Source organism: Zeugodacus cucurbitae, chromosome 4 (assembly GCF_028554725.1).
Source record: "Zeugodacus cucurbitae isolate PBARC_wt_2022May chromosome 4, idZeuCucr1.2, whole genome shotgun sequence".
NCBI lineage: Eukaryota > Metazoa > Arthropoda > Insecta > Diptera > Tephritidae > Zeugodacus > Zeugodacus cucurbitae.
The window spans coordinates 47,000,534-47,024,067 of NC_071669.1; the positions used below are offsets into that span (position 1 = coordinate 47,000,534).

Consider the following 23,534-nt stretch of genomic DNA (forward strand, 5'->3'; position numbering starts at 1 on the left):
CGGCGTAAATAATGCTGGAAAGCAAGTCTAGAAGACCGATTATTTCGGTACTAACCCGTTTATTAACCGGATATATTTTGCAAATTTTAGATTATGAGAATTTTTTCCATTTTTTCATTAAAATGCTGTTGCCAGGGATGTACTTTGAAATTATTTTTTGCTCATAGAGTTATTGAAGGTCAAGATATTCATTCGGTTTTAAGTCGGATAAGATAAGAGACGTGAAGAGTCTTTGTGGAGTAAAACTTATATGTAAGTTGTTGTTCCTACATTTTTGTAAACATTTCCCAACATTCCAAGCGCTTTCCTACTGGGTCTCTAAGCCAAATGCATTCTACAGCTGAGCAAAGCTTTGCTTTTAATAGAAAAAACACCGACTATTACCGCATACTTGTAAGCAGTCCCAGACATAAACACAAATGCATGTATGTGGTCCGTCCGCCAGAAGAGTATGTATTCAAGGTTGTCACATTGCGCTTGTATTTTGTGGACATGTGAGCTCACTGGCGAGTGAGTGAGTGAGTGATAATAGTAATTACAGCTTTTGACGTACCTCTTTTTCTAGTTGCCAATCGTAATTGTTTTTTTTTTTTTTTGGATTTTCTAATTACTGAAATTACTCAAAGCGAAAGCGCATAAATACCTACAAACTGCTAGTATAGTTAGTAATATTATATTAGAAATAAATTAGAGATAATATGCACATATATTAAAATGTACGCTCTGCTCAGAGCTAAGTCACTCTTAAGTCAACTGAATGCACTAGTATAAATAATAGGAAGCTGTTGGTCGAGCTTTTCGCCAACTATATTTAGTCGCATGTAATTAAATGTATACTGTTATTATTATTTAATCGAATGTCTTGTAATTATTTATACTTATTTCCAATCTTTCGACGAGCTTACTCCGCATTCTATTGCATAATGCATTTGATATATAATTTTGTTGTAATTTCTTCAAAATTAACTTTTAATTTTTGCAACAATGAAAATATTCAATATTGTAAATTGAATTAATTTAATTGAGGTATGTACTTAAGTGGAATAATGTGGCCATTACATTAATAGCCATGTAGTAATCATATTAAACTTTGATATTTTATTTGTTGTTTTTTATTTATTACAAATATACACTTCATCAATGGAGAAATGAAAATGAATCATAAGGCCGTCGGCTGTTAGATGCTTTCGGATAGCTTTTATACTGTTTCAAATATCTGGATAGCTGATGTCAGCTTAGGTGACTTAAAAATGTATGGCTTTAATCACCTTAAATATGAATGCCCTTGTTTGGCAACTCTAACCCAAAAATGATCGAAATCGGTTCAACTTCCTTATTAAGATCTGCAAATATTGATCAGTATATGAATCCTAATACATATAATGGAAAATTTAACGGATAGATAGATATTCAAGATATTAAAGACAAGTAAGGAAGGGCTAAGTTCGGGTGTCACCGAACTCTATTTATACTCTCTCAATTTATTAATTTAATTTTATTAATATAACAAACACTTGGACTCACATATTCGTCATATATATGGTATAAAGTCCATTGAAAGTTGGAAACCTTGATGTTAGGCATATGGGAGATAGAGGAAGTTATGACCCGATTTCAATCATTTTTGGCACGGAGACATATTATTAGAAGAAACATATTCCTTCTGAATTTCTTCTAAATATCTGAGACACTTACCTATATTTTCGGTAAAAAACTTATGGACCGATTTCGACGATTTTTAGAGGGGCGATGCTACACTATAAATGAAGTATTTGTGCAAAGTTCTGTTCCGATATCTTCACTAGTGATTACTTTATATATTGTGAAGTACACGATTCAGATCGGCTTCAAAGTTCTGGTCTATTGGATGTAGCTTGGTTGTGATCCGATTTAGAGATATTGTTTTTGACCTATAAGTAGGCAGAACCACGCCCATTTTAAATTTTGTATACCATTTCGAGTGCAGCTCTTCTGTATCATCTTTATAATGAAATTTAAGCTTTCTGGTGGTTTTCTTTACTGAATTAAAGCATTTTTAGTAGTTCAATATAACCTTTGTATGGGAGGTGGGTGTGATTATAATCCGATTTCTCTCCTCTATGAAGCTTTAGTAGTTTACGAGATATGTTCAAAAATCTTACAAATTATTATGTGATCTATCCTATATTGGTCAAAACACAGTCCAAATTGTTTAGTAAAAATTGGTTTTCCTTCTTCATTCCCTCTGACCTTTTAAAATTCCCAAGAGAATATGATTTAGTAAATATGTATAGTAACGAGATCCGAGTAATGAACTGTTTAATATGGTTGGATACTATATAGGTCACGAGATATCTCAGCGACTATAGTGAAAGTAATTTTTTCTTATTAATAAAAAGGCTTGAACCGGACGCATTGCCTTTCATTGTTGTATTGTTATATCATCGATATATGTATGTTCACTGTGTAAAGGAAGTTGTAATAATTTCTAAAGAAGACTTTGTTCTTACAGAAGACGCCGACAGTCTTCAAAAGTAATCTACAATTCAGAATTATTTTTATTGCAATATTTGTTTACATATCTACATTTGTTTGCCTCAATTAGTAGCCGCCTTTGTAAAGAATTATAATTCTCCGGAAATCACTGATTTCCACTGAAAGAATTCGAATCAATATACTATATGTATGTACATATCGTATATGGAACTTCCCAATAACAAATATCTCATTAGAACTAAAGTCTAAATGTAGTGATTTTTATTGTTTTTATATTATTAATATTTCCTCTACAGTGTGTGATATATTTATTGATAAAAGAATATCGTATTAAGTGTCGTTGGAGTTATATTATTTTTAGTGACTACTTTATAGGAGGCGTTTGCTATAGTAAAAGCAGCGGAGGTATCCTTAAATGTACTACCAGGTTACTCTAAACAGTCAGTCATAGACAGTCAGACGGCAATCAAAGCAATATCCTCTTTCTGCGCATCAGCCAAACGCGTCTTGTGTAGCAGGGCAGCAGTGGAGGATGTCGCCAGAAATTCTACTGGGTGCCAGGCCCCATGTGCATCGAGGATAAAAAGGTAGTGGACGAAATTGCCAAGAGAGGCGTTAAACTGTCATCAGAAAGCGATATCATGCACTGCTTATGATCTAGACAGGAACTTGATAAGTAAGGGTAATTAACTGCAGATTCCAGCAAATTTTCGTGGCTTATAGAGATTATTGAGAGGACTGTACAGGGCAGCACGTATAGTTTCATAGAATTATTATAATAAATCTAAGTTCTTGAAAGTTTTTGATTTTTAGTAAATATTATTGAGAGAGGCAATTGACATTTGTTCGGATAAGATAAGTTCTCTTTAAAGATAACATATTTTTTTAATAATGCTTTAATGCTACTTCGTAAACAATAAATCTATACATAATATTAAAACATCTAAGAAACAATGTAACCAAATATGCAACGACTAAACTTTAAGCAAATTTAATTACTCATACGCCGTGGGAAACTTTTTCTTTTGAAGAAAGCGATAATAAATGGATAACATATTAATAAAAAAATATTTTAAAGGAATAGGAACCATTTTAAAGATTATTTCTATGTAGAAAGCTGCATGTATAAGTACGCAATATGCTGAATAGGGCAAGGTTTATAGAAAAATAATTTTAAAATCTTATCATGGAACACCCCAAATCATATCATCATGTATATAGTATTATGTATCGATATTATAATATATGCGTCAATATGATCGCATATTAACAATGAGTATTCCATTGATTGAAGAATTAATTCCGAGCAAGATAAAAGTAAAATAACACAAATAAAGGAAGTAGTTCTAATATTTATTAAGAATATGCAACAAAAAATATATTATACATACATATATACCCTTCAAATATAGAGCTAAATTGATTGTCGCGGAGGCTAATCAATCAGTCAGCGAAAATGTTAAAAAATACAATAAATAAATGAATAAGTAAATAAATATAAGCTACCTCATATTACAATATTATTTAGTAAACAAATAGCAAGTTTGAATTAGCGAAAAAATATAATTATTTTACAATGGCACAGGTGAGTGTAATATGATACAAATACCTCTTTTAATTTTAGCTGAATTGAGTAATAAATGCAAAATTATTTGAAAAAATATGCGTTCAAATGTAGCACTACTGGATGAAAGTATTCAATTCATGTCTGTATATTTTTATTTTTGTTTTTGAGAGTTTTCAAAGTTTAATTAAAATAATGCCTGCTTAGTCGGAAGGTTGGATGATTAATTTATGAAAACTTGTTGTGCTGATTTAGTGGAAAACTCCAGATGTTATTATGAGTCTAAAGCCTATATCTTCCAGGCTGATATTGTTTCTACCAATATTTTTTTTTTTTAATTTCTTATAAAACGCTTTGTTTAGGAGTTGCATAGGCATTTGACAGGATTTGCCACAAAGTTTGCTTTCTGTCGGAAGCTCTCACTTAACTCTAGTTTTCGGCTGCCATATCATTGCAGCGACTTTCAGACAGAGATAGCTTCCATCAAAGTAGCAGTAGATATACTGCTTCGAAGTACGGCATCCTTCAGAGAGGTGTGTATTCACTCCGATTGCAGAGCGGCGATACTGTCCTTGGATTCGATGACAGTACGCACTAAGCTAGTAAGGGAGTGCCTAACATCGTTATCAGTAGTTCCTAACTGCTTTAAAATCCGACTTGAGTGGGTACCCGGCCACCGCGGAATCGCTGGACACTGCAAAGCGAGGGTACCGAGGGTTTTTCTATTAACTACCTTGGGCGCATTGCCAAATGTCAACCTAAATTGTTTCAGCTCTTCGGCTTGATTACAAACCCTCGAACTGATTGAGGCACATACCGTTTTGGCCACTCTGTTAATAGAAGTAATTATTGGGCACTTGTGCTGTGGAGAGGTCCGTTTGGCCCTCTGTGGAGCGTAAAAGGTCCTTTCAACTGCTGTCTCTGGGCAAGGTCCATATCAGCGCGATATCAGTGTGTTTACAGGACATTGTCCAATGGGTACCCATGCGTTGAGATTTAGGATCATGGCAGATGCAAGTTGCCAAAGCGGTTGGAGGAGGGCGAGGTGTAATCATCTAAGCATTTCCATCTCCACTGCCCAGCTTTTGCCAGACAGATGTTGAAACACCTCGGTAGGCCATTTTTCGGAGATCGTAGCGTATTGGCTAGAATCGACATTAGCCGACTATATAAATTCATAACAGATTCCAAGCGTTTTTCTCAATCTTAAGGGTCTTTGATCCACCGGGAGTTTTACTGTTATAACAATGGATAGCACTCTAATCTGTCTAAGTGAGATCTTCTGTATTTGCAGAGATCTGCCCTCAAACCTAACCTAAACTAAATGCACTTATCTTCAGAATTCCGATAAATAGGTAGTCAAATAGTGTCCTGATCTATAAATCACCTATTTTTTTCACAAAATAATTATTTTTAAGTATTATTATATAATATGTTCTTATGTAAATTGATATCCGCTAGAGATAGATGAATAGGTTAGGTTAGGTTGGGTTGGTCTGGTAGGCCTGCAGGCTACGCATAGACCAGTTATGGTCCTTTGCGATACCCGAATTGAGTGCCTTTACGTAGATAAATGAATAAGTCGCACTACAAATATGGATTTTCTCTATATTTTGAACTCAGCGCCATCTAGCGAGTAGTTTGATAATTATTGTAAGCAAATTAATACTAATAGTGAAAATTAAATTTAAAGAAGTAAAACAACCTTTAACTAACGAAAAGTGAACGATAAAAAATTATTTTATAGTATAAAAAATATAATCGATTACTGACATTAATCGTGGATCAATAATGATTACTTATTTGCTGATTACTTTAAAAAAATTATCTCTCTAGAGTAGAGTAATGTTTATGTATGTATATACATATTTATAGTGCCTTACATTCTTAAGCCTAAACACGGCATAAAGCACCCTAAGTCTGTTAGATATAGCTAAAATTTTCCGTAGCTGAACGTTATCTTCAAATTACTTGGAAAGGGAAATCTTACAATAAAGCACAATGCTTTGAGTGTTATTGTACGACACGTGTCTGAAAAGTACGCAAGAGCTTGAAATTATACAAATTCAGTTCAATAATAATTTTATTTGTTTTTGCTTGATTTCGGCTAATTCACATATGCGAATTATTGCAATTTCCTCAAATATATTTTGATCGTATGACACTCTTGTTGGGTTGTTGTACGCTTCTCAGTCTTTACTTGTGTATGTGTTTTCGCATTTCGCACTTTTCACTTTCTTCAGCGCATTTACGATGCACACATGCCCACAGAGGTGTCCATAATCTTTTTTAGCAAAACAAAAGCGCCCCTCAGCGCCGCGCGTTTGCTAATTAAATAGCAATTAACGTAATTAAGTTTAGCGAAAATCGCCAACACAGCAAAGAAAAGGTTCTATAAAGCGTATGCAATGAAAAATTAACACAAACACACACGCACGCGCACACACACACACACACAGCCGCAGACAGAGAACCTGTAAGAAGCGACCCTTTGCGGCGCACCCTTCAACACCTGCTTGCCTGGCAATGCTGAATTGGCAATTCATTCGCTCATTGCAATCACCGTTATTCGGTTTTGTTTTTTAGATTTTTTCACACACCCCGCGCTCACCGCCAACCGGATATCAGCGCTGTAGCGGTACTCACTTATTAGCTCATTGGTTGTTAATTGTATGGGGTATGTCTTAAATAGCGCCTATTAGCGCTTAATGGCGCTCACTAATACACACACATATATATTTGCATAAATACATATATACATTCTTACATACATATATTCATATAATCATACATACATACACACACATCGGCTCGTGCGCTTTCATTTGCTTCTGTGTGTGCGTCTGCTGATCACCAATACATTTGTATTGCGTAAAAACAAAAACAAAATAAAATTACATAATATTTCTTTTCCGCGTTGCACCGCATACCCATGTAATCGCTGCTGGCAGCACCTTTTCTGCCACTATTTGCACTTCTTCGGCTGAACTGCGTCGTGTTGCACTTGAACTGTTGCACTTGACGAAGGCTGTGCGGCGTTACGAAGCTTACAGCTTTTACTTTTAAGCTTACACAGCGCGCTAGCGGCTTGTGATTCCGTAAATTAGATTGGCATACGGTTGCAGTAATTGAAAAATCGATGCAATTACTATAATTAAATGCATATATATTTTTTTATAAAAGCTTAAAGGCCTTGAAAATATTTAATTCTTAATATTTCAGCACTGCACTTTCATTTCACTTTCAATATTTAAAATTTTTTTTAATAAAATATTTTTTTTTTTTACAAAAATTTTTTTTTTTTTATAAAAATGCCAACCAACGAAAAACTGTAACACAAAACTCTCAAAAATATTTCTTTAATTTCGCATTTTGCTCACAACACTTTCGAAACGATCGTTTGCATTAGTAATCTAATGACAATCATTTCCAGCTACTTTTTCGATCGCCACAGATTTGCGTTTCGCTCTCAGCGTTCAGCTGCACACGTATGCATGGCATTGCATATAGGAACCGTCAACGCAATAATTAAATATTTTCGAAGCATACGCTTTGTGAAATTAAGACCCGTTACAGTCACCGTACACCGTGTACCGTTCGCGTTCGTCGTCCGATTCGCGCGCGTTTCACTAAACAAACTAAAATCGCAAAATTTCTAAGCTTGTGCACTTTTTACCAGCCGCTGGTGGTTTTGGTAAAAAAGTTCTCACTTCCACAAGCGCACATTCTCCGGCAGACAGCCATTGCAAATGCACTCAACACGAAGAAAAGAACGCAAAAATTCTCGAGCTAAATGCGCTGTGTTGGGGGTAGATGGGTCAGCGTGCGCCTGCTCAAGTGAGCTCAAATGCATATGGAAAGTGGTTTGAGTGAGTTGGGTGGCTGCGTGAGCATGCGACGGAGTGGGATCGGCATAACCTAAAAAAACATGGAAGTACATTGGATATAAAGATCGCATCTGGTCCAAAGAATGATCGTTCAGAAAACGTGAGCATGAACGTTTAACCTTAATCACTTCAAAACTAAATAAATTTTTTAAAACATTGAGTTAGTTCCAAATGTTTCAACCCAATGGCAATTTGCCCAATTGAGTGTTATTTTTAAAAGCTTTATAACTCAAATATATTATAGTTAGTAAACTACCGCTTTACTCCAAGTTATTTGAACCTTAATAATTTAACAGTTGTTAACTCCACCTCTAGAAAAGCGTGAACGGAGAATGTGTCAAGTGATCTACTTATGTACAACTCTTAAGTAATTTGCAAGCTTTTTTATGAATATTTAATTTTTTTGTAATCTAACTCTTATTTTTTTGCTCGGAGCGACACGTGTAGCAAGTGTATAATATACGATATTTTATCTCTTGATGTCATCAAGCTTTCATCAAACAAGATATTGGATACTTTATTTATTTAGTAAGTAAAAAAGGAGTAGATTTTTTCAATAGTTTACTTAATATGTTTATCTCCGATTCTCGTATGCTTTTTAGAATAACTTTATACATCCTGCAAAATATCTTCTTTTACCGACACACAGCTTAGTTGAGCACAATATTCCATAATCGTCATATTGTTCCATATCAATGAGATCTCCTATTTCTTCTGCTTTTAGTCCAACTCTTGTATATTAATATTATGAAATCTGTTCGTTAGAGGTATTCAGTATTCTATATCTCGACACCTACTTTACTTCGGCCATGTTCTCACGTGGAAAATTATGTTTTTTGTTTTGCTAAAACTTGTTCCAAGATTTATGCAATTGATTTTAATCGACACGATCTAACATCTTCATAAATAATTCTCAATTCTTTACATGTTCTTGTAAATTGAATGAAAATAAAGGAAACCATCAAAACTATTGAATAAAAGTATGGGTGTAATAACTAATACATTTTTATACTCTCGCAATAAAAGTTGCTAAAGAGAGTATTATAGTTTTGTTCACATAACCGTTGTTTGTAAGTCACAAAACTAAACGAGTTAGATATAGGGTTATATATATCAAAATGATCAGGGTGACGAGACGAGTCAAAATCCGAATGTCTGTCTAAAAATTGAGATATCTTAACGAAACTTGGAACACGTATTCCTTGGCACCCTGAGGAGGTTGCTTTCGAAAATGGGCAAAATCGAACCATTGCCACGCCCACAAAATGGCGAAAACCAAATCCTATAAAGTGTCATAACTAAGCCATAAATAAAGTGATAAAAGTAAAATTTGGTATAAAGGATCTCACTAGGAAGGGGAATATTTGGATGTATTTTCTTTGGGGAAGTGGGCGTGGCCCCGCCCACAAATCGGTTATTTGTATATAACTCGCAAACCAATAAAGCTATTTAAACCAAACTTTCTGCAGTCGGTTTTCTTACGTACCCCACCACACCAAGAAAATAGTTGAAATCGGATAATAATCACGCCCAACTCCCATACAAAGGTTAGGTTGGAAATTACTAAAAGTGGGTTAACTCACTAACGAAAAACGTCACAAACGTGCCACTAACGAAAAACGTGGGCGTGGCATCGCCCATTTATGGGTCAAAAGCCATAATTCAGGAACTACTCGACCGATTCGATTGAAATTCGGTATATAATATTTTCTTGACATCCTGATAACACGGATAAAATGGGCGAAATAGATTCACAACCACGACTACTTTCCTTACAACTAAATTTCGAATTCCATCTTATTCCTTCACTTTATAATGTTAACATATGGAACCCATGAAGATAGTGCATATCATCTCTGGCTTCACTTGTGAAAAAATTGTCGAAATCGGACTATAACTTTTCAAGGCTCCAGATATCGAACATGTTGAACTCAGCGCCTAAGAGTAAATTTTAACCGAAAATATGGGTAAATCTCAAAGATAATCTCTGTTCCAAAAATTATTAAAATCGGGTCATAAAATCTCCTATATCTCCCATATCCCTAATTATAGGTTTTTCAAAAATACGGTGGGCTTTATTCCGCATATACATATGTATTGGTTAATATGTGAAATATCTTAGCAAAATTAAGTGAGCGTATAGTCTTGGATATAGAGTACCTTGCTGGTAAAAATTAATAAAGTTGGTTCAGGAATTACCTCAGCCCTCATAAACCTTGTGTGATGATTTTCGTTATTCTATTAAACTTTATGCCCATTTATGGGTCAAAGTGTATGTTATCTTAATAAAATTTCTTCAATAAATTGCGAGAGTATAAAATGATCGGTTACACGCGAACTTAGCCATTCCTTACTTGTTTTTCAATAAATTTTTTTTCCTAAAATTTTGTTTTCAAAGTTACATGTCTTATAAGAACTTAGAAAAAATTCAATTTTTATTATTCTTTTTCTTCCTTTATTCAAATTCTTAACTAAATTCGTACTTTTTATTTTCACCTCACAAGTTCTTTCTAAGAGTTATGCCTCAACGCAGCTCCTTTTCTCCGAGGGCTCGTGGGAAAACATTTTGCGATCTCTCATTTAATGTGTATTTTTATGAAATCAAAAAACATTCAAATATTTAATTCTTAATATTCCAAAAAAATTATTCTAATTTGTCTTTTTTTCTCGTCAAAAGCCCTATAAACCCTTAATGTAATATACATATGTAGTTTGACGCTACTTGTACTAAAATCTCTAACTTTAGCGTTCTCTCTCTCACAACAGCTAAAAATTATTGATAATTAAATTAATTAAAATTGAAAATAAATCTATTAACGCTAAGTACTAAAGAAAGTATAATTCAAGTGAGTTCCCAGAAAAGTGTAATTAAATTTGAAGAAGCTCTGTGTTTATATTACAAGCATACAACTATCAGCGACAGCAGTACCTTAGACTGCAATTATCTGCCACGGGCCTACCGCTTTTACTTGATTAATCAAAATACTCACCGATCATGTTCTACAGGTACACAATATTTTCGAAACACTACACTTGCAAATATAGGCGCGTAAACAAAAATACTTCAGCCGACTTTAGTTGTGGCGGTGTCATCTCGATTTTCACCTTCAACAATCAGCGGCGTCAGCGCGATTCCGCTACGCTTGCACACGAGTTGTGGAGGGCCAATCTACCCTTTTGCAGCGAACGTGAGCGAGCATGCGATCAGCTCATTTGCTCTACGCTACGATTCGTTATGCATGCATATGTGTGTGTGAGTGTGTTGGTTAAGGTAAACATTTGCGCTGACGCGACGCCGCGTGCTCGTCTCAATTGCGAATTGAGCCGAGTGAATGTAATAAATATTACATATGACGGACTTACGTAGATTACTTAATAGTATACGTACACGTAAGTACACAGAGGCAAGCATAATTGTGGTAGGAATGTGTGCAACTGAAAGCTTTCTTGCCTTTAAAGTCTTGCGCTGCATTTCGCTGCGAGTGCAATTGCATGGTTTTTAAGTATACGCACCACTACAAACATACAAATTTGTGTGTGTTTGTGTGAAATTATTTAATTTTGCTTTTGCAATATTCTAATCGCTTCATGCCTCTCTCACCAGTTCGTTATCTGAGCCATTGCATTATTGCATTTTGAAATGCGCAACCCTTCGCCTGGAGGCCCCGTCTTCTACCAAAACACTAGTTAGTTATTTCACTCGAGTATTTCTCCATGCTTCGCCTCGATGTGTTCTAGTGGCTTATTCCGGGTGTGTGCTCAGCTACTTCTGGCCACAGCGCTAGTTCATCGCTGGTTGGAGAGCTTTTTGGCGGTCGTCCGATCCGGTTTTCCAAAGCGGGTTCCATATTTTGCAAATCTAGCTTCATTGCGCTCTCTGGCCACTATTGACTCACTTACATATGTACTGAGGGTGTTAAGTTCAGTTTGGTGAAGTGGGTAAGTGGGCTTTGGTATGCGCGCACTCGTGTGTCTGGGCCGAGGCGTAGCTTGGAGATTTTATATGCTTACTATCTATTTGTTTATTAGCAAAGTCTATTTGCAAGTTAGGTTAATATTTATTTTAAACAATAATATTGTGTATGCTCAGCGTCAATTGTTTATTTTCCCAGCAATACTGGTCTATCTATCAATATCTAAATATCTTATATTATTACAGTTTTCTATTATTACTATTATTATTCTATGCTTTGTAAATGTGTATGCTAACGTTCGATGAGTATTATTTCATAAATAATTTATTTATTTTAGATCAATAAATATTTACTGAATAGGAAATAAATATATTGAATTAAAGACTCAGTAATACTATTTTTATGTTTGGAAGAGATATACTCGTGTTAGTGTGAGGAAGTCATTTGCGGAGAAGTAATCTGTCAAATTTAGATAGGAAAATATGTATCTGATACTATTTGAGTCTCTCGAAGGCGATGATTATCACGATGATAAATGAGCCTCCATTAAAAGTTTGACATCCAAAATTGTAAACGTTAATGGGTCTAAAGCCCTCAGCAAAAACCAAAAAACACAAAAATATTGGATTGGTGGAATTCGTCATCTAGATCTGGCCCTGATACCAGCCGGCATCTGTACAAGACGGACCAGGATTGCACTTCCATCGCCACGTTTGTCAGAACGGCTTGTGCCCACTTCCATAGGGCCAAGGCGATTTTGTCCTGGGGATCTCCCTCATCCAGGACGCAATGGGAATGCGGTTTCAGGTCACATCCGCAAATGATTTTTTAGGTAACTCCACCCTTGCTTTTGGTATTTTTGCTGTCGGCTTAGCCTCTTCAGCTGAACTTTGTCGCTTCGCCGCTGCTTTTGGCGGTTCAATTTTAAAGTTGAGAGCTCCTCGTTTGTTGGCAGTTGCAAATCTACCCTTCTTAATAAGTATGCACCCCGTCGTTTCTCCTCATACTTTGCTGTTGTTAGTTCTTCGACCGTGAGGATAGGCCATTCCTTGGTGAAAGCACTGCCATCAACCTAACTTTTGACATCGCCTTTGCCTTCCTGCTTTGCTGTCAAACTCTGACTACTTAGCATGGCTCGGGTTGCCGCCGATGTTGTTGCTTTACTGGAGTTAGCGGTAGCTGCAACTCGAGGGTTAGTGTTCGCCCTTGCTTCTAGGCCAAACTTAGCCCCTACCTTTTAATTGGTGTTCTTACAGCTCGTTGAGAAGCTCTTTTTTTCTAGCTCGTTCCTGTTACAGTCGCGGAACTGTGGTACCTATTTGCAGTCGGCACCCAGAATCCGTTTTGGGTACTATTATTATACTAGATTTTGACCAGCAGGCTTTCAAAGTTTTCCCTAGGTCAAAAAAAATCAATTTCGGCAAAAGAATTCGTAGGGATATTTCGTTCGACCAGTTGATATTTCACAGCCGACAATAAATACGGATCCGGTTTTTTTACATAGACGGGACTGTGGTGGTAACGAAATATATACAAAATTCAACTTTGGATTATGTCATGCTAATGATATTCATAAACATGTTTTTTAAATGGACTGACCACTCTACCATATAATTCTATATTCAAAACCAACAAAAGAATATCCAAAATGCTGATCAAGAAAAAATCAATTAATGCATCACTAATACTAACACTTATAAATAAGTTCTCGCATTAGGATTACGGGGCATTAACCGTTGCATGACCGTCGTCACAAAGAGCCTTCACAGCCCCACATTCACATTAGAATATGTATGTATGTATTTGTATGCTGGAGTAAACAACACCAGTTTATATACTATATATTATGAAAATCAAGAAATTTCCGCTATTAATATTTCAGTAGCTGGCCAGCATCGAATCCAATGCACTCCGCGGTATGCGAATATCCATTGCAATGCGATTTGTATCGGAGCATGTACTCGTAAATAAAGCAAGTAACTGCGTTTGGCAGGAGGTGTGCTACGGTAAGCGTAAACACGCCGAGATCGCTGACCGACCATCAAGAAAATGTTTTCAAATTTATGTATAATGTTGAAATCAAATCGAATAACAACAACAACAACAGTAATGTTGATAAGCATCGGCGAAGAAAATACAAAACAAATGAATTTAGCGAGTAAATAAATTGCAAAATAATTGTAGAAATTCGAACGAGATCTCGTATATGCGGGTGCTTGAAAAAATCATTCCATTATGTACGTATTTGCCGATTCAAGCAGCATTAGATATGCAACAGCATACACAGTGATAATGCAAGATATCTAGACTGGTACTACAAAGTATCAAAATGGTAATAGAAGCAAGATATCCTCAAATCTCCTGATCATATAAGAGATCAAATTGTCTGAGTTTTAGGCAGCTGATGGAAAGAAATATGTTTAATAGTGTGTGATATGTAAGTCCCGTTATAGTAATTCTGTTCGGCTTCTGAGAAGAGATATTAGTGTAATGCGGTGAATCATTGGATGCTGGACATGTATCTGTTATGTAGGGTCTAGTCTGGATCGGTAGGAGTTGAGCATGCCACATTCACCCTTGTTTCGCGAGGTACTTATTTTTGGATTTAAGGGAACTTGGAAGCTACTTCGATGGGGTCGGGACTAAAAGGAGAAGGATGTTAGATGAGTCAGGTGTTTGGAGCATACACAGAGGAGAAGAGAGATTAGTGTATCTGTTATGTCGAGGACTGATCTGTATACGTAAGAGTTGAGCCTGCTACAGTCATTCTTGTTTTGCGATGTACTTCGAGCTCATCATCTACTATGGGTATTGCTTTGATGCCAATGCCGCCTTTCACTGAGGTGGAGTCTAATAAGGTGTTAATGGCTCCTCTGTGAATGACGTCTAAAGCTGTCTGCGTTGGAAGTCTGGTCGGTATACTTTTCAATGTCGTAGACGTCCTGTTGACCTCTTGATATTTCTAGCAGATAACTACAGGGATGTTATCTAAGATACAAATCGAATAGCTTAAAAAGTTTCAAAATAGAGTCCCAAGGATCTCTACTATTTAAAGTTTGAACTTCTAGATGGCGCTAGAGTTTACTAAGGAAATATCGGCGAATTCGTGAGCACTTCAACTTCTGACCCCTACGTGAATCTCAATAATAAAATTCAATTATAGTAAAATAAACTATCAGTTTGCCTTATTATTGCAGAATCTCTCTTGGCTAGTAAATACTAGTACTGTGTTGCGTTTGACGTAAGCGAATACATTTGTATATATATTACAAGATCTCTCTTCATATGTGGATAAATGCTTTCATTATATACCTCTGTAATGGTTGTTGTTTTGCTAACATCACATTAATGGCAAAACTAAGTAATTAATAATGCACTTCAACGAATAAATTAAAAAAAAAAAAACATAACAAATTCAAAAGTCATCACTAGTCGGTAAATTTATTATCTTGTAACCTAATCGAATTAGAAGAAACCCACAAGTGCGCCATTATTTCAGCTTAATGATCATTTGCGAATCTCGACCGCAGCATCTTCGTGCTAAATTATATGTAAATTTACATGGTCACATACCACTAAGTCGGTACTATGCGACTAGAAGTAATTGCCGCCGTACTCAGTTGGTTGCTGCAATCGTTGCCGTAAAAGTACATTGTAAATTCCAGGCTGGCTGACAATTAATATTTATTAATCGACTCGTTTCTTTTAACTATTTGCGGTACTAACGTCATGTCATTATTTATGCATACAACTTGACTTAGTAATCGGAAAGGGTTTTATGTGCTTATTTGAATAGTCTGCAGCGATCCATGTCGTATAAGTGACGCGCCTCTTGCATGCATTAATGATGGGTTTTAATCGTAAAACAAAGTAGTTCTATGGTAATAAAACTAAGTTGGTTTTAGAATTACATCAGTATTAAACTTGTAAGTACTATAAGTGCGAATTTTAAAGCATCTGGAAAATTATTTGCCATCAAACTATAGAAAAGTACAGTTTAGGCACAATTATTAAATTATAAATATTAGTTTAATTAAATTTATATATCAATAAATATAGTATATTTTTAAAAAATACTAGAATAACATTTAAAAACTATTAATTTAATATCAGCGCAATTATTTTTTTTTTAGATTGGAAACATGAGATGTAATTCAATTTTAAGTGTACATATTTTCTTTAAATATTGGTCTACAACTTTGCTTCCGCAATTTTTTGTAAATTTAAGGCTTTTTTCACTTAGGCCAGCCTCACCGTACGTATTCGAAAGCATTCGGTGAGCCTCAGCCGCACTTTTCTTGGAATTAAAAAAGAAAAGCAAAATTTCCCGCAAATGTTGAGAATTCGGCTTAAAAAGGGACATATTCAGTTGAGAATAAGTTTGGGATGCAAACAGATCTCTACAAATATTTTGTAGGGTTAATGTTGTAGGGTGTTATTCGACGACATAGACATAGTCCAGCGAATAAAAAAAACAGCGGCTACGCTGGCTAGGACATGTTGTTCGAATGGATGAAGGTGCTCCAGCTCTGAAAGTATTCGATGCAGTACCCGCTGGTGGAAGCAGAGGAAGAGGGAGACCTCCATTCCGATGGAAGGACCAGGTGGAGAGGGACCTGGCTTCGCTTGGAATAACCAGTTGGCGTCAAACTGCCAGAAGGAGGGATACGTGGCGCGCTGTTTTGGACTCGTCTATAACCGCGTAAGCGGTGTCTACGCCAACCAAGAAGAAGAAGAATGTTGACACAAATGTCCAAGATCGATATAAAAAAAATCGATTTAATCGACCAGTGCTTGACCCTAGAAACATCTACTGGCAAACGGCGGAAGCAAAATTGTAGACCTAATATATTCAATGTATTCAAACTCCAAAAAAATGGCCACTGGCGACTCAGTTGCCGGTCATATTCAGAGATATCAGATAGCCATTCATAATGTATATTTTGATCTGCGGTTGCCCGTCGGCGACTATACAGGGTCTACTATATAAACGCAAAAGTTCGTTAATACCAGAAAAAATCTCATTATTGGTGAAACACCGCTATTTTTTTATGGGAACTCACGATTACGTTTTTCAAGCGTCGCTCTTGATATCCCCTTTATGAGATTGTTAATGGAAATTATTTTAAGAACTCCATCTTAGACATAAACAAGTAAGGAAGGGCTAAATTCGGGTGTAACCAAACATTTTATACTCTTGTAATTCTTGTATTTAATATTACTTTTATTTTAATATTTGTTAGTCTACCGACGAAAACCATTGTTTGTATGTCCATAGTATATGAAAGCTGTGGTAATTTCTGGAACGATTTCCACTATTTTGCCACCAAGCTACATAATATCCAAGATTTTACGTGCACTGAATTTTCTCCCGAACTTTGAAAATCTGTATATGAGGTAAATAGGAAAAGTATGAGCCTGATTTTGCCCATTTTTGAAGCAGAAGCACACTATTAGAACGAACACATTTATATCCTTTGAATTTCTTTAGAACGTGGCAGGAATTTACCGATATTTCCGACAAAAAATTAGCCACAAACTCTGAGGTCCTAATGTTCGATATCTGAGGCCTTGAAAATACAGACTGAAATGGACCTCCTGAAACCGAGTTCGCCCATTTCCACCGGGATGCCAACGATATGTTATGAACCGAATTTGAAATTAGTTGAGTAGTTCTTGAGATATGGTTTTTGATTCAATTGGAAGATATAAAAAACTAAATAAAACAAAGTTTCACATTTTTTTATAGAGAATAATTATTTGATTTATTTATCATTAAATTAAATTATTTATGAAGTAAAAAAGTGTGTAGGAAACATTTTACATTTTACATATATGTTTGTCTATATATATGAATGCATACAGACACGTCTGTATGTGTGTTTAATGATTATAATTATAAATGTATAAATTTATTTTTAAACTTTACTGCAAAGAAATCGCACAGAAATAGAAGCGTTAATGCAATAAAGAAATACGAATATGATTACAATTAGGAATATATTAATATTACAAATACAAAATTACATTATAATTTTAATTGTAATTACTTTGCGTACTATGTAAACAAAAGAGAATTAATTTGAAAATATATAAATTATATGTATGTATGTATGTTTGTAATACAAAGTGCTCTTTCATTTTAAAATTGAAATAGAAAAATTTATGCGAATTGCAAAAATCAGTGCACACATACTACAAACATAGCTTACATATTGCAGAGCTTTATTGCTCTTTTCAATCAAAGTTTTAACTTAAATATAATACAATGCATTAGATTATGTTGCGGAGCTTAACGGCGAACTTAAAATATGCATAACTTAACTTAAGTTATTCACAGCTTCACTGGTTATTGTTGTTGCTATTGTAGTTGTTACTTGTAATTTTCATTTCTTGGTAAGAGCAACTAAATAATTAACGTGTGTGTGTGTGTATGTCTGTAGATATGTGTGGGCGGGTGTAAGCGGCGTTTGTGTATGTGTATGTATGCGTCTGAGCGTAATTGCAGTAGCAATTAAGAACCGCTAAGCAAATTGTTTGTAAATAGCATACAAATGACGGCGTCAAAGTTCCGGTTGTCGCTGCTTTATTCAGTTTGAGGGAGGAGTTTAAGCTTAGGTGGCAGCTTAGCAGATATCAACTTAAAGAAAATATATATGTATGTATATACAAACATGTGGATTTGTACGCTAAGGTGTGTCGAGTGCAAAAATGGTAAATATTCAAGAATTAATTATTGAAATAATAGTTAAAAGACAGCTGATATTGGAAAAGAAATATTAGTGATAATTTCAAAAATTATTTTTTTATAAAATTTTCAAAATTATTTTTTTTATAAATATTCAAAAAATATTTTTTTTGCGTTTAATTTGACTAAGTTGGGGAAAATTTGAGGTTTTAAGTGGAATATATTTTAAAAATTTAATTATGTATTTTCTGAAATAATATTTTTTCACAAACAGTTAAAACTTTTTTTTTTAATTAATTTAATTTAAATTTATAAAATATTTTTATTTTGGAAAATTAATAAAAAAGATTTTTTTTTGGAAAATTTATAAAAATTTGTTTTTTGAAAATTAATAAAATTTTCTTTTGAGAATTTATTAAAATTTTTTTTTTTAGAAAATGTGTAAAAAAAATTGAATTTCTCATTTTTGCAATTTTTAATTTTTTTAAATAGTAAAAAATATATTTTTTTTAATTTGTGGTTAGGAATCAATTTTGAAAATATTTTTTTATAAAAATAATAAATAATTTGAGTTTTAATTTTTAGTATAAAGTTCTCCACAAAAAAATTTACAAAAGCTTTTTATTTAATTTACACAAACAATAAAGAGTGCAGAAAATTTTTTTTTTATTTATATAATTTATACAAAAAAGGTGTTTTTGAAAAATATTTTTATATTTTATTACAAATATTATTACTAGCAATTAATTACGAAAAAGTCAAATTTATATTTTTTATATTATTTTTGGCATAAAAAATACAAATTTTTATACAATAAAAATGATGTTAAACATTTATTAATTTCAAAATATTTTTTATATTAAAAATTTTATGAAAAATTCGAAATAATTTACATTCTAAAAAAATTGTTTATATATTATCTTCATTTTTATTTTCTTACAATATTTATAAAAAAGTGAGTTTTGCATGAAAAATTCAAATTTATTTGCCGTAAAGAATTGCTCAAATTGTTTTTAAAGTAAGTGAAAACGTTCTAAAAGGTAATTGTTAATATAAAAATTTGTTACTAGTGGAGGAAAATTATCAACTATATACAAGTATGTGTCAAATATGAAAAATATCTAATTAGTTATGCACGTATGAAGTGTATTCGTAAATTTTTTTAATAGTAAAAAATAACTAGTTGTATGTGTATATATATTTTGCAAATAGTTTTCGTTTAATTCTTATTTGTTCTCACATTTTTCTTGTGTGTTTTAACTATTTATTGTGAGTTGCAAGTGTTTTTTCTTCATTACATTTTGTTATCAGTTGGAGATTGTCATACATTTCCAGCATTAAATGATTTTTTTTTGTTTCAAAAAATGGGTGTCTTCTTATAAACTGTTCTTACAAATTTCTACGAATTTGTTGCTTTTAAGAAACATTTTTTTATTCTGTTTATTTTATTTTGTAAATTTTTCCTTTAATTTCTTTCCTTTAAGTTTTTAATATTTTTTACATTAAAATTTGCATTTTGTTATTGTTGTTATTGTATTTTTTAATCATATTTTCAAATTTTGAATTCTAAACAGTTACATAATACTCGTTTTTATTCGTTTTAAAGCTATTGCTATTGCCCTTCGGCTTATAATATCCGATATGAATTTTCGAAATTTGTGTTTTTTGTTGTGTTTGTAAATCGAAATTGCCTAAAAACAAAATCGGTGTTGAGTTTTACTATTGTTCGAAACCATTTTTTCACTTTTATTTGCAGTGTCTAGTACAAAGAATTTTTTTTAATTTTCAGTTAATTTATAGTTAATTAATGTTTGTATGTACATATTTTGTGTGTTTTATTAACTGAAGACAGTTCAGAGTGTGGCAAAATTCTTATAAATATTTTTATCGATACCTGAAAACTCGCTTTAAACTGAAAATTATATTTTTTTTATTTTTAAGGGTAAAACTTGATTTTGAGTATTCCGGAAATAATTTTAATATAAAGTAAGTAAATTAAAATTAAAGTATGACAATTTTTTTTAAATAAACAAAATAGTTTTTATTTTGCAATCATTTAAAATTAAGTTTATAAAATTATTAACCACTTCCAGCACTTTCTTCAGTATTTCAAGAACTATTTTTTTTTTATTTTACGGAATGTATGTGAAATTATTGGAATTATTAGTTTTCTCTCTGTGTTTATTGTTTGTAGCATATTTATTTTTCTTACGAGTGCATTATTATACATTTAATAGTTGTTGTTCTTTTTATAGAGAATCATACTTTAAAGTTATAAGTTTGACGTTAAAAACACCACATCACTACCAAATGTATACACAGCTACATTGATTATATATAGCTAATTGGGCGCTTCAGACAACGCCTTAATTTAGTCAATTAGCTAAATCACGAATCAATTATTTAGAAAAAATTATAAATTGCATAAATAAGTGTGTTGTTTACACGTAAAATTGTAGATAGTATGTTAATTGACTCAATTAAGAAATTGCATTCAATTAGATACAATTCATTAATTGACTCAATTAGATAATTATCTACATTTATGCATACATTTATACTTTTTTAATCCAATTAATCAGAAAATTCTCTGCATTTAACAATTTAGCGAAGTTATGATTACTTAATTGACTCAATTAAGAAATTGCATTCAATTAGACACAATTCATTAATTGACTCAATTAGATAATTATCTACATTTATGCATATATTTATACTTTTTTAATCCAATTAATCAGAAAAATCTCAACTTTTAACAATTTCGCAAAATTATTGTTTGTTAATTGACTAAATTAAGTACTTGTCTGAAACACCACTTTATTATAATTTTTTTCATTCAAAATTGCTATCTACATAAATTTAGCTGTTTAAAGGTATTATTTTATTTCGAGTAGGTATAGAAAATAGTGTTTTACTAAATTAGTAGTAGTTGTATTTGTATTTGTAGATTTTGTTATACTGCTTAATTTGTGAGTTGGTTGTTACATAAGTAAGCCTAGTGTAACTTAAATTGGTGTAGAGTTGCTCACATAATTTTGTTGTACAGTATTTAATATTTCACTGAATGCAAATAAAAGCGCGAGAGGAAAAATATATGAAAAGGATCTGTTAAGGAATATAGAATATTTGAAAATTATATGAAAAATCATTATTAATAAAATTTTTTTGGCAATATTTTTTAAATGCTTTGGTTCAATATTGGGAATAGAAATTTGTAATTTTTGAAAATAATTATTATAATTTTGATTACTTTTCTGAAGAAAAATAATATTTATTCTACGTTTGGTGTAAATAGGTTTTTTTATACACAAAAAATGTTTTCAAGGTTTTTTCTTTTAAAAAATTGCAAACAAATATTTTTTGCTTTAAAGCTTTTTTCAGAAAAATAAATACTTATTGAAAAAGTATATATAAACTAGGTAAAAATATAGAAAATCCTTTTTGAAATTGGAAAATTATAGAAAATAAACCGGTAATTTTACCCTAACAACTAAGAAAAGTCTAAAATATAAAAATAAATTTTTTCTATGAAAAATGTGTAATAAAAAATTTCATTAGTGGAAATGATAAAAAAGCGTTTTGTTGTTTTATTTATATAATTTTAATTTTCATATATTTGATTATAAAAGTGAAAAATAATGAATTTCTAAATACAAAAGTAGTAACTATCTTATACATAAACATTTTAAACACACAAACATTATTTGTACTCTCTTTAGGGAAATGAAAATATTTGCATTCAGTTATATAGTATTTCAACACACTGTTTGTCAATTTAGGTATTTGCCATTAATTGTTGTTTAGATAAGGTAATGACATACTTAATTTACTCTATACACACACACAAATATATGTTATAAGGTTTATAATTTCAAATTCTCGCTATAGAATCACTACTGTATACAATACAATCACACAACAAGTCACTACTTGTACATTATATATATTTTAGTATTTATTAATTAAATTTATTTTGCTTTGTTTGGCCGCTAAACAATTAGTTGCTTGCAGATTTCAGATTTTCTGCATTTTAAAATTATTTGCAAATTTTTGTTTACATTTCTCAAGTGTTAATTCGATTAATTTTCTTCATTTTAGTTTATTTTGTATTTTTTTCTTTTTATAAATTCCCTCATTTGAAATGGTATAAGACAAGTAATTAGATTACAATGCTAAAACTGTTTAAACAACTGACACAATTACACATACACTTACTAAATAGGAGCTTAATTTCTTGTAATTACATCACTTATACATACATACATGGTAATATTAGAAAAGAAATTAGGAAAACTTAAACTAGGCGTGGCATATGCCTTAGGTGTTGCCACTATACATAGAAGACCGCATAATTGCAGCTTGTGTATGTGTGTGTGTGTAATATGTGTTTACTGTTACTGCTTATGTACTCGTGATTTTTATGTGAGTGTGTGTGTGTTTTTGTTAATTAAATTTCAGATTTTCTTTAAAGCTTTTGGTATTTGTTGATGCATTTCCCGCAGCGCGCAATAGATTTCTCCAACGCGCACAAATTACATTTCCTTCGTAACTCTCTCTACTGCCGAGATTACCGCCACACCGCCTGAGCAACACTACAGTAACAGTTGTTGTTGCTCACTGCTGCTCGCATGATGATGATGATGGTGGTGGTGATGATGGTGATGATGATGATGGTGATGGTGGTGATGATGCGGTTCACCGTTGACAGTGCGCAGCGCATTGTTGGTTGAGCGCTGACAGCATTCATCGCTTTGCGGCAGCTCGAGCTCGCAATCTTCTTGTTGCTCTTGTTGTAATTGCTGCTGTTGTTGTTGTTGCTGTTGTTGCTGCTGCTGTGGCACCACAACGCTGAGGTCATTTTGTTGCGTACGTCGCAAAGTGCCCGACATGTAGTCCAGCGTCTTTTCGATGGCGCGCAGCCGCTTTTCCAGCGATGTTGTGGCCAGTATATCAACCTGCATGAAGAGAGGGGGAAAATAGACAGATAAGTAATCGGAGAAAATAGT

At 33.0% G+C, this 23,534-nt stretch overlaps 2 protein-coding genes across 11 annotated transcripts in view; both read right to left on the reverse strand.

Annotated features, from left to right (window-relative positions):
* LOC105221007 (circadian locomoter output cycles protein kaput) overlaps positions 1–11,054 on the reverse strand; it is a 40,214-nt gene extending 29,160 nt beyond the window's left edge. For 2 of the 8 annotated variants that reach the window (XM_054228512.1, XM_029046225.2), the window contains exon 1: positions 7,420–8,132. The gene's annotated coding sequence lies outside the window, so the exon portion shown is untranslated. Of the gene's footprint in view, positions 1–6,937; positions 8,133–10,916 lie in introns of those variants that run through there. The other 6 variants (XM_011197633.3, XM_029046223.2, XM_029046224.2 and 3 more) reach the window with 5 other exon arrangements.
* Positions 11,055–22,472: 11,418 nt separating this feature from the next.
* LOC105221006 (uncharacterized) overlaps positions 22,473–23,534 on the reverse strand; it is a 71,622-nt gene continuing 70,560 nt past the window's right edge. For all 3 annotated transcript variants that reach the window (XM_011197630.3, XM_054230433.1, XM_029046221.2), the window contains one exon: positions 22,473–23,483. In XM_011197630.3, coding sequence (XP_011195932.2) covers positions 23,121–23,483 — 363 coding nt within the window. In that variant the 3' untranslated portion in view covers positions 22,473–23,120. The remainder of the gene's footprint in view (positions 23,484–23,534) is intronic.